The sequence below is a fragment of the Poecilia formosa genome, unplaced genomic scaffold (genome assembly GCF_000485575.1).
Source record: "Poecilia formosa unplaced genomic scaffold, Poecilia_formosa-5.1.2 Scaffold31, whole genome shotgun sequence".
NCBI classification, from domain to species: domain Eukaryota; kingdom Metazoa; phylum Chordata; class Actinopteri; order Cyprinodontiformes; family Poeciliidae; genus Poecilia; species Poecilia formosa.
In genome coordinates this window covers 3,454,674-3,466,861 of record NW_006799970.1, presented here as the reverse complement: position 1 = coordinate 3,466,861, position 12,188 = coordinate 3,454,674, and the positions used below count along the sequence as shown (strand labels likewise).

At 37.6% G+C, this 12,188-nt stretch overlaps 2 protein-coding genes across 3 annotated transcripts in view; one reads left to right on the top strand and one right to left on the bottom strand.

The window, feature by feature from the left end:
* The window catches only part of ift80 (intraflagellar transport 80 homolog (Chlamydomonas)), a 52,738-nt gene extending 42,688 nt beyond the window's left edge, over positions 1 to 10,050 (bottom strand). The window contains exons 1-7 of the mRNA XM_007549542.2: positions 9,719 to 10,050; positions 9,546 to 9,599; positions 8,016 to 8,237; positions 5,507 to 5,617; positions 5,324 to 5,392; positions 2,525 to 2,634; positions 181 to 270 (exon numbers count right to left, since the gene is read on the bottom strand). Of these exons, the coding sequence (XP_007549604.1) occupies positions 181 to 270; positions 2,525 to 2,634; positions 5,324 to 5,392; positions 5,507 to 5,617; positions 8,016 to 8,237; positions 9,546 to 9,582 (639 nt within the window). The 5' untranslated portion in view covers positions 9,583 to 9,599; positions 9,719 to 10,050. The remainder of the gene's footprint in view (positions 1 to 180; positions 271 to 2,524; positions 2,635 to 5,323; positions 5,393 to 5,506; positions 5,618 to 8,015; positions 8,238 to 9,545; positions 9,600 to 9,718) is intronic.
* Positions 10,051 to 10,339: 289 nt separating this feature from the next.
* The window catches only part of smc4 (structural maintenance of chromosomes 4), a 21,483-nt gene continuing 19,634 nt past the window's right edge, over positions 10,340 to 12,188 (top strand). The window contains exons 1-3 of one of the 2 annotated variants that reach the window (XM_007549541.2): positions 10,340 to 10,674; positions 11,643 to 11,818; positions 11,923 to 12,083. In XM_007549541.2, coding sequence (XP_007549603.1) covers positions 11,933 to 12,083 — 151 coding nt within the window. In that variant the 5' untranslated portion in view covers positions 10,340 to 10,674; positions 11,643 to 11,818; positions 11,923 to 11,932. The remainder of the gene's footprint in view (positions 10,675 to 11,642; positions 11,819 to 11,922; positions 12,084 to 12,188) is intronic. The other variant, XM_007549540.2, reaches the window with a different exon arrangement.

The following is a 12,188-nucleotide window of genomic DNA, read 5'->3' as shown; positions in this document are numbered from 1 at the left end:
AATCCTATCCACACTACTCTAAAAAGCCATTTTACTATTTTTAATGCGACTGAACCCAGTACCATATGCAGTCCTGTTTAGCTGGGTAGTGTAGCTGGGGGTACACATGATAAGTGACTTAAACACAATATCTCTGTCTGTTTTTATGAAACTTTAGTTGAAAATGTGAAAATCACAAACCTTATATTTACAATCTTCTCCACCCGACAGGATGAGGTCATTGACTGAATTCCAGTCCACCTTTAGAACAAGTCCATCATGAGCCTTCCACTAAAAAGAGACACAAAGACAATTGTTTTTAGCCAGACACTATTAAGTCATCATCAGTATTTTTTGGCTGTTATTTTACCAGAACAACAACAAAAGAATGTATCAAGTGTTGCTTGCACTTTGTCCAAAGAAAACACAAGAGAAGCTGTCATGGACTTAAGTCACTAAACTTTTACGAAGTTAGGTAGATTTTAATGTATAAATCAGTCTACAGATAATATTCAATTCTAAAAATCACAGGCAAATCCATGAATGTGTGTCACTGCCTTGGAAAAGACTTTAAAGAGGATCTTTCAGGGGTCTCTATTAATGTTGATGGTGCCTTCCATCACTGAGCTAAGTCTCAGAGGGGGTGTGAGGGAGAGGTGATGAAGTGGCACTTTTCAATGTGTGTGTGTGTGTGTGTGTGTGTGCACGCGCTTGAACTCGTATGTCTGGTAATGGCCAAGAGAAAGCAAAGCACACATTAAACCCTCCCCTGTTTATCTAAGGTCCCATGTGCTGTTCAGCATCGAGAAGAATAATAAACAAACACATACATGAACAAGAAAAATTCTCCCAGGTGTGTAAGGTCATCTATAGAGTAATACGTTAGCGGCGAATGTGCATGGTCATTAATTTACTAATCCATCAGGGGAGGCTGAAACTTTGCTGCAGCAAAGAAAGACGTCTATTTATTTTCTCGCTGCACAGCGTAGAAAGCTGGACAGAAAGTCTAACAGCTCCACTCGAGCTCCTGAAAATCCATTATTGGACAAATGAACTGGTTTAACACTGCTGAATATTCACTCTTGTACATGTTAACCTAAAAATAATAATAATAATAAAAAAAGTTTGTTCACAGCAATAAAAGCAGTGTGTGTGTGTGTGTGTGTGTGTGTGTGTGTGTGTGTGTGTGTGTGTGAATAACAACTTGTTGAAATAAATCAGAAATAATAATAATAATAAAAAAAACTAAATAAGAGCTATCGTTTTTCTACTTGTTTATTTATTTCACTGGCATGGTATTTGGAAACTTTATCTTGGAAGAAAGTAACACTTTCTGAAATCAGAGTAATAAATATGCTACTTCTAAAACTGCAGTTTGTGCATAAATACACAACAGTTTTTCTAATGCCTAAATTTATTTCTGCAACTGGTCACAGTGTCAAACGTTTGTGTAAATTATTGGGATTTTATGTGGAAAAAACTCGAGGTATTGTTCTCCATCACCGTAAAGGTGGTAGAAAGTTATGGTTTTCAAAATGTCGAACACATAAAATCTGAAAAGTGTCGAAGGCATTTTTTCCAACCACCTTGACTCTGACACATTAGATTAAATTTAGTGCCACAAACGGGCTTCAAAAAACACTTAATCTTTAAATATCATCTGTGTTTTATTCGACCCATTAAGGTCTCAGAGGTTTGTTTGAGAACATTTGGAAATAGACAGCGCTGGAAAGACCAAGGAACATAACAAATTTGAGAGATTCAAAGCAAAGTTAGGTTATACAACAATAGCTCCAAACATTTTACAGGGCACACTGTAAAAAATGCACTAATCCTGGTCAACAAAAACCAATCAGAGCCACGAGCCTTAGTGATGTCAATAATGCCTGCGTACATTCCGCTCAATATGCGGAGAAACAATTTACCATTACCATCGTCGGTGGCCATGCTAACTAGCCTTAGCATTCATGACAGGCTCTACTGTCAGGAAGAAGAGAGCAAAGGGAAAGATGTGGGCAGCACGCACACAAGAATGATTGACAGCATTAAGACTCTCTTCCTTGCTCTAACTGGTTATTTCTGATGAGTGGTATATTTCTGCTGTTAGTAGTGGGAGCACTGGGAGAAGACAGAGGAGCTTAATTTTTTTTAGAGATTATTTGACTTTTATTATATGGTCACAACATAGCGACAGTTTTAAAAATATGTAGAAAAACAGTAACATACTACTTTACTTTAACCTAATACAAAAGCAAGCCACAGTTTCAGATTTTAATTTGTAAAAAAAGAAAAAAGAAGAAGATATTAATGATAATTTCACTTTCCGTAAACAATTATCTCCTACCTTGTGCTGGTCTGTCGCATAATATCCCCCAACAAACATGCAAATACAATGAAGTATGTGCTTGTAAAAAGCTTTAAGACATGACTACATATGCAGTGCATCGTTTCTTTTTTTGCTGCTCTCTTTAAAAAAAAAAAAAGATAAAACCACCACAACTAATTTATTCATTTGATAAAAATAAAGTAGCAAAAGGCTGTGAACCTGAATGACTTTGGTGCTGGGTTGCAGAGGTTTGATGATTAGCTGCCTTCTTGATGTGTAGAGTACTCTGTCAGAGTCCGGACCCCAAGCAACCGAATAAACAGGACACCCTGGAGAAGACGCAGACATGCAGACACAAAGGATTTTATCCCAAATCACAAATACTGAAAAAAAAAGAACCAGGCTTTCAACACATGCAGACTTTTTGACTTTGCTAGGACGAGGAAGCTCTCTCCCCGCTGTCTCCAACTAGAACTGATTGGCCCTCTCGAAACGACATGACATGTTCGCTGAGATCTCACCCCATTCGGTCTTTCTGCAGCACACTTTACAGGAAAACCAGCTGAGAAAATCAGACTAACTTTCACATTAAAAGCGCGTGTGTGCACGCACACATAAACACAAAGCTCGAGGGAACTTTCTTGTGAGCTTGTTTTGATAACTTTGAGGGGACCAAAGCCATTGAGAAAAAACAGATTTAGCCACTTAAAGGTTAGGAGTTAAATTTAGGGTTCCTCCTAGAATCTGGTTCAGGTTAGAGTCAGACTTCCTGGTTTTTAAAAGGTAAGAATAAGAGGTTATGGAAATGCACAAAGCCTATTATGTCCCAATTTATGTTAGTGCTAGACAAGAAAGTGTGCGTATGTGTGTGCTTCAATTTGAGTTGTGGCTGCACACGTGCGAAGGGGAGGGGTGACTGACATTTAACCTCACTCCAGGTGCGTGCGGTTTCTCAAAAATGCCAACTGGTCACGTGGGCTGAAAGAAAATCTGACGGAGTCGATGAGAGGAGTTGAGACAAGTTCCTCTCCCCCCGCTCCGCTCCACGCCCCATCTCGCTCAGTTCCAACCTCTTCCTAGAGCTCGATTTTAAAATGGGTCAAAGCAAACCAAAGAGAACAGCCCACTCCTGCACTTTCTGCATGTCTGCGCGCGCATGGGAGTGTGTGAAGAGAAGCAACACCTGCAGCGATCTCTGTGCCATGTGGCAGGCTGTGTGTGTACTCTACTAAATCTAGGTGCTCTACAAATCTGACAGCCACCGAGCCGCTTGGACTCAATGAACACAAACCAATGGGAAAATTGTTCTTTAACCATATATTGCCATTTCTCTGCCAAGATTTTTATTTTATGTTTTTACAACTCCTGTCATCAATCAGGAGTGTACCATGCGTTTCTCAAAGCATATTATATCCACCGATTTTCTTTTATTATCCATCCCATAATTAAAAAAACTGAATATTTAATAAGTCAAGCTACATAATGAATCAATTAAGAAGCAATGACGAGGAGAAGAGCATGTCTTTATTGGTTTTTAATAAAAACTATAAAACTTTTTTTAACTTTAAGGCATTTTTTAATAAAGAAAACCACATGACTGGAGAAAATCGCTCTGCTCTCATTCATCCGAGCTCGCTTTCAAACCAAAAGACATGACACATGCACACAACCACACACTGATCTCTGTGCAACAACATGGCTGTGCAGTGCGAAATAAACGAAATTGCTTACTTTTCAGTGTGTAGTAAGCAATTCGGTAACAGTCGAATATTGATTGAAAGCAAAGTGAACAGCTGCTAGCGTCACAAAAAGTGAGTTTTACACACAAATAGGGCATATTTACTGAAAAATGTGTTCTACTTAGACTTAGGCTGCTGGGTAGGACTCTGTGTCGCTTGCTGAAGCTCAGCAGTAAAGACAGATGAAGCTCATTTACTGATCTATCACGCATATGGTAATAAAAAATTTTTTTTACAGTAGAGAAAAACCAAGAAGCAGCAACTCTTATTAGTTCAAATACTCCTGTGATTTAAATGTGTTACAAGATTTTCTGTTTTTATTTGTAAATAGCTGCAACTCAAATGCACCAGCTGAACTTTTTTTTTCACATTTTTTGCCCCATTTGCACCACAAGCTTCATTCTATGGGGATTTTCTGGGTAGCGGAATTGAAACCAGTGTGTTATTGTGGAACGGAAGGGTAAATGCACATTTTTTTCTACGTTTTTCTCAAAAATTAAAAAATCTGAAAAGTGTGGCATGCATTGGTGATGAACATTACTCAAAACTTTGTAGAAGAACCACCTTCGAGTGAAGTTACTACTACAGCAAATATTTTGGAGTATGTCTCTACCAGCTTAGTAGGTGTAAGTTTAAGCAAAAATAGTATTTACCAAAGATTCTTAGGTCTGGATGTTTACTAGTTCGCTCTAACATATTTTTAAACAAAACATTTATATTATAGCTCTGGCTGCATGTTTAGGGCATTGTCCTGACTCAAAGTTCATCTTCGCCCCAGTCATCCCTCCATCCCTGAAGAAGAAGATAACCCCCACAGTATGATGCTGTCACCACAGATGTTTTATGTGTGAGCGGTGTGTTCAGGGTGATGTGTTAGTTTTCCTACCACACATGTAACGCTTTGCATCTAGACCATACAAAAATCTGATTTTGCTGTCATCTGACCAGAGATGGCGCTTGGCAAAACACAGCTGGTTAGCTTTTTCGCTAAAGGGATTATTTTCAGCGATTACGTCAAATGCTACCGTTTTCAAAACGACATCGTGGGTTTAAATTGTCTTTTAAAGAGGCATATTTTAAATAAAGCCAGTTTCTTCTTTCAGTAGCAAAGCATCTTATTTACAGACTCCTCTTCCAGTCTGTCAAGTCTCCAATTAGGGTGACAAACGGCCAGGATGACGTGGCTCTTGTAATGGTGAGAAATTAGGTTAAACGTTTTGCTCGATCCTGATGCAATTATAATTTTTTTTGTACATAAGAAGGCTTTTTCAAGCTTTACCTTGGGTCACTAACGTGGAACGCAGCATTCCACTTTTTGACCAGATCTTGATTTGTCCATCTTCTCCCGCTAAGTAAATAACAAGAAAAAAGCGAATCATAGGACGGCTGATGTGACTGATTCATGTTTTATGAAGATTACAAGTCAATTTTGGAAACAGAAATGTGTCCATGATGCCTCCACCTGTGAGTAGAGCAGTTCCGTCGTAGTTCCACCTTCCAGCCAAAACAGCCCCTTTGTGCGCTTCCACGCTCTTCTCGATGCGTCCCATTTTGGAAACCAGGTGGAACTTTCCTGTTAAAAAAGGAAATCGCTCAGTGGAATCCTAAAACATAAACATGAGGAGCTATAAATGGCATTATTAAAAAAGATGAATAGATCTATTGCAATGTTATTGTATCAAACAGATGGAAAAGAACAAAAAAGCTAAAGAATGGGGGGAAAAAATTATTCAGTAAAGGCAAAATCAAAAACACACCTAATAAACATGGTTAAGAAAAAAGCCACTTTTCTCCGATCGGCTACATTGGAAAGTTAGAACAGGAAGCAAATGAGTACAACCAAAAGATTTCTGCTGGTGGAACTTAAGCAATTTTCTGTTCCCCCAGACATGAAAGGGTGATCAGGCATGGAGACAGCTATTGAAGACGCGTACCCAACATGTACTTTGTGGTGGTGTATATTAAAAATTCTGAATGCAATATGTAATTTCTGGTAGCCTATAATTGCAAATCGGCGTGCTGTAGCTCTCTACCATTTCTAAATTTGGAAACCCCAACAAAAGTGTATATTACTGCAGGTAGTCACTACGTGTACTCGAGACTTTTAACTGAATTTGTTAGGTGCATCTTTTAGTCTTTTGGCAATAGGCTATTAGCATCTCATTAAATACAAATGTATCTATAAAGTTCATGCTGATATACATTCACATATGAACCAGAATAGCGTCTTAAAAGCCTAAGATTTGGAGTCTGTAGTGCTGTAGAGGTCAGATTCGACTTGATGTTTAAAAGAATAGGGACAATCCTTGTGTTTTTCTCAAAATCAGATCCATATCCTTGGTGCAGGAAGTGGTCTGGTCAAATCTTTTACAACATTCTAGTGATCCAAAAGGCTCCGAGTAAAAATATCCTCAACCCTCGAACTCTTCCACATTAGGGACAATGTGGAAGAGTCCACATTTAGCATGTATTTGGCATATATGCTAAAATATATGCCAAATATTTTAGCATATTTGGGATGCTAAAATCCCAAATATTGATGTATTTGATTGGTATTAAATGTGTCACAACAAACTGCATAATTGTAAAGTGGGAGTAAATTCATAGTTTTTTATTTTAATAAGGATTAAAAAAAAAACAAAAAACATTTTTTTTTAATTTTTTTAGTAAATTTCCCTTCCTCTAAGATTCCTTAAGAAAATCACAGCGGAACCAACTGAATTCAAAAGACAGCAAAAATAGTTAGTTGAGCTGACCTGTACTGAGGTGACAGTATAAATGCATCTGTTCTGTGAAGGGCTCAGATGTTTGCTAAAGAACGTTAGATATCTAAAAGCGTCACATTCAGGACAATCCTAGAAGCCTGTGAGAAGCTTCAAAAGTCTTGCCGCTGGTGTACAGATTCACCTTTCAGCAAAACAACAACCCTGATTAAACAACCCACAGCTAAAACAGAATGGTTTAGATCCACAGACATTTCCGCATTAGAATGGACCGGTCAAATTCTTGACCAAAACTCCGCTCACAGACGCTCTCACTACAGTCTGATTGAGACTTTTTTCTTTTGGAAAGAAAAAGGGGGGGAAAGTTTAAGTCTGTATTATGTATGGATGTACCCAACATGCAGTTGTTTTTCTACAAAGAACGGACTCTGGGCCCTTGGTGCAAAAGCATACCAAATTTCTCAGGGGATACAATTTTGAAAACTATTATTTTTATTCCACTTTATAACTATGCACAATTCTCCATCTCCTAAAACAACCTAAAAAAATATTGACCTTCTTGGTTTACAGTGTGACAAAATACAAACAACACATTTAAGGGGTATGAATAGAGAACCTCTGACAAAAAATGTTGATTTACATAATATTTTAAAAGAAGCATGAAGGTTTGGTTCACCATTTTCATATTTTTAGCAGTATCCTTAGCAAGCTAATATTTGTGCAACTGCAAAATGACAAAGACTACAAGAAAATTGCAGAAGTGAATCGTAACAGGGATGAATCATAACTTGTCTCTGGTCTGCCAGAGAAAATTGCTGCTTCAGTTTGTGGGTGCGTTTATGCAACCCTACACTGTCATTAGAGATGTGACCACACATTGCCTGTCATAAAAGTGCATCCACACGCTTTGTGTTTGCATGTAATATAGAATGAAGAAGAGATGCGCAGAGTCATGTAACCCTGGTCTTGTAGGCGACTGTGATCGATGTCACCAGATTTAGTGATAGTAAAAGAATATAAACCGCACTGTGCGCAAGTGCCGCTATGAATATAACACAAAACATATTTGGTAAGACAAAAAAAAAAAAAAAAAAAAGAGTTACAATTTAAGAATTTGAGTCACAACTGAAAGCTCTGACTAAAACCCATGTACTAATATTTGTCTTGTACCATTTTAAACAGATTCTAATTTTCAGAAACAAAGCTATATGGTCTGCAAGAGAAATGTTAAAGAACATGAAGACTCACCATCTGTGCTGGTGAGGGCAAAAATCTCCGCCTGCGTCTGCTTCTTGGCACCCACAGTTTTGGGGAACCAGTGCAGATCAACAGGGTAAATGTCATCTGGCAGTCGGACCACCAGGCCGGTTTCATTGTTGAGCAAGTTCCATTTGAGGATCTGGTGGTCCTCGCTGCAAGAATACAGCTCATCTGCTGTGGTCCAACCAACACAACTGACAAGCTCCTTATGTGAAATGCTGTTAAGAACAAACAACCCGAGTACATTATTAGGATTTGAGTGAACGAGTAGTTAATTTGAGGAAACAAACTGACTTGGTAAAGGATTTATTTTGTTTGTTTGTTTTTATTTAAAGGTTTTCATTTGGACCCCTATAAAAATCAGAAAAAAAAAAATCTCTATACAGAGTTTTACTGGGTAGCAGAGTCTATCTAATTTATTATGTATGTCTGTATTAGGCAGAACATGAATGCCTGACACTGGAAATATTTACGAAACAAATATTTGTTCCAGGTTATCTATTGTGATAGCAAAATATCAAAGAGTAATACAGCAACGATAAGTGTGATTTTCTATGTTGTGTGGCTCTAACAGATGGATAGAAAGACAATATGGATAAGATAACCAACTACATCTTCTTTTCTCTTGCTTTAACCTGAACGCCAGTGAATATATAAACATATATTTTTTGTAGTTGAGATGGTTATTACAGGATTTCTACAGGTAGACCATAGGCTAAAATTAAGACTTTTTACAATACATGTACAGTAACCTTCTTTATTGACGGATTCTATGCAATTGTTAAAACCCATTAATTCAACATAAACCCAGTAAAATATTCACTTTTTATGACATGGAAGCTAACAAGAATGTTTTGATATTATTTACCCATAGAAACTGTAACAGTCAAGTTTTAAGAGAATATTTTTTCCAGCGGTTAAATAAAGGTTAAATGTTTGCCTATAAACTCCTAAGACAGGGCCGCATAGTACCCTGAATCAATATTTCCTAAATTACTCACACAGAACTACAGCAAGTTAAAAATTGACATTGCCAAAGGATTTCTCAATCAATTAATTAGTTAATTAAAATTCAGTTAAAGAGACAACAAATCAACTAATGTTCAACTTAGGTGATTGGCTTACTAATGTACAAATTAGTAAAGCCTACTGGTAATACGGTGGGCTTTACCTATTTTAAAGGCCTAATTTTGATTAAATTTAAAACTTTAAGAAACGACACAACAATACCCTTTGCTTCAGTTTGCTACCATCTGAATCAGAGGGTCTTCTTTAGTAGCATGCTTATTGTAAAAGACAATATTTTTATGCATGACTAACTATTGAATCTTTATATTGTTATGCAATTATATTTTAATAAATAAACATTAGCAGAAGTAAGGTTAATAGATATATCTGGAATCATGTTGTCTGAAAAACAGTATAAATAATTTAAAATTATGATGTTGTGTCCGGTGTGCACATTTCAGCTTGAAACCAACTCAAAAACATTATGTAAGAACATCACATAAAGGATATGTTTTGGTTCCTTCAGCAACGACGTCTTCAGCCTCATTTTTACTCTGTTGTATCCTAAAGGCACAAAAACACGAATGATAGTAGTATTGATAAACAGATAAAGACTATATGAAGCAGTTAGCTCAATGAAGCTCTGAAAGTAACAAAGTACACGAATAAAGACATCAACATACCCTGTTAATACTGTAACACAGCCGTTTGTATGGGCCGACAGCCCTAACGATGAAGGAGATGTGCAGTTGCTAAGGTAGCTGTCACCGTTGCTAACGTGTATCCTGCTGGTAACCGTCTTCAGAAACGCACGGCCATCACTGTGACGTTATCGAATTTACTGCAGGACAGTAAACGCCACACATGTTGTTCAAAATAATGCGATAAGTCAATGCAGTACAAAGCAATCCCATCCTTTACCGAGCAGTAATATTTACAAAACGGGCTAACTTTTGGTAGCCATATAATCAAGAGGAGAAAAAGCATTGAAGAGAAAGTGTGCTATCGCGAGAGTTATAACTCACGTCTCCACACTCTGACATTTTCATATATTTAAAAAAAATAGATAAGTTTTATTAAGTAATTCGACTTAATTACGCCCAGACAAATGTCTCTCTTACGTTATTCGCTTGTTCGGTAAGTTTGATGCGTTTTCATATGCATATATTAACTGTTCTGAGAGGCGGGTCTGCTGTAACCAAGCAACCGTTTGAATATTCCAGAAAATAACACACTAGATTTTAATCTTTACTCTTCTTAAGTCTTGACAAAACTTTTCATTTTGAAGAAAGCATTTGCTATCTTTTTTCATTCTTACACCGGTGTTCGGTTTGTGAACATAAAGGGTGTAAAGAGCTGCGTAGTTGGCTCCGTCCCCTTTTTTGAATTTCGTTTTTCTGCCCTGCCCTTTCGAACGATCCATGGTGCCTTGCGTCAGTTTGTAACGAATTTGGTTCGACGGTGCAGTTTAGGCGCCATTTACAAGATACAGTTTTCAAATGGGAAGCGACTCGGAATGATACGGGGCTGAATTTTATGGATTATTTTCGTCGAGTTTTGGATTTTCTGATACTTTTTTGAATTCACAATTTTCAACAGATAGGAGGACCTCTGACGGATCGTGTGTATAACTTAGAAGGTACTTAAGGATACTTTGGTGGGGAGTAATGTGTGGGTACCGTCTATTTGCTGGAATCACAAAATTTTTTCGAAGGGAATCTTGCTGTTAGTAACGTTTTATACTAGGTTTTAGCATTAGCAACTCCAGAAATTTGACAGGAAGGCTATTGCTAATTTTAATGTGTTCGTTATTTTATAGAACAGTAATTTTAGCGAGATATTTTTTATCATACTTTGAAACTGTGGAACATTTTACGTTATTAAAGTAAGCAATATTTTTGACACTAACTAGCTTTATTGCATTTACCGTCGTTTTAGGCTGATCTGCAAGTTAAACTGGGCTATTTTGCTATCTTAGACTCCGCTTCGACATTTGACATCCATTAGCTTTAGCTGCTAACCTAACTTTACCATTAGCACCGCTGAATAGCATGATGGACCTAACGCTATGATGTGAAAACTACGAAAAAGCCAGCACAAACGAGCTGATTATTTTTAAAACGTGTGATTAAAATTTCAATCTATCGTTGTGCTTAGGTTTTATTAGTTCTGTGAATATGCATCTTATCACAGGGGTTAGGTTAGGTTATTCCGTATTTTACCTCCGCCCCCCAGCATAAAAACTCATGGGACTGAAAGTTAATATTACTGTCAGCTTGAGAAACCCGTTTAGCTGCGCAGAAGTGGACACGCAACATAGGCGTTACAAGGCTGGAAAGGCAACGATTTCACCTTATTTGCATAGAAACTCTGTCGAGCTTTCAAGTTCGCCATATTAACTCTTATTCCCCAGTTTTTCTGCTTTGTACAACTATGTGCGGCGCTATGAAAAAGATCCCCACTGCAGATGCAGACACACTACGTTATTGAATTAGTTTTTTTTTTCCTTTAAAAGATTTTACAGAAACTTGCGATTTTATTTATTTATTTTTTTACTTTTTTTTTTCTTCTAAACATTAGGAATTTGTTGTTTTTTTTCTCCCCCAGACAAATCTGCGTAACCTTATTCATCCTAATCTTCACCAGAAACCTTTACTTTGTTGTTTCACTTACTGTGTTGGCATATGAATAAATAGAGCGATTAACAAGTAAGGGGCGGCGGTAAGATCTGGCTGTGGCAAAGATAAAAACCTGACAGAATAGCTCCAGTGACCGACTATAATGTGAGTTTGAAGATTGACATGCACACACACACAAAAAAAAAAAAACTCGCTCATGGATATTCCTTTTTTTTTTCTTCTTCTTCTTCCTCCAATGGCCCCTTCAGATTTCATATCATGCCATCTAAAACAGCAAAAAGCTCCACTGCTTCCAAAAGGGAGCCAAAAAGGAAAGGGCTGCAGCCTCGGGATGACTCTGAGGACGAGTTGGATGTACCCCCTCAAGAAACCAACTCCAATGGCCAAGAGGAGGCACCGCCGACAACTGGCAAGTAACAAAGGCTGTTTTGGTGTCTCTGAATCCAAATAAGTTGCTCAGTCAATTGCTTTGCGTGTGTTGCTGTACTGGTGAAGGCCAATTGGCTCAGCTGTA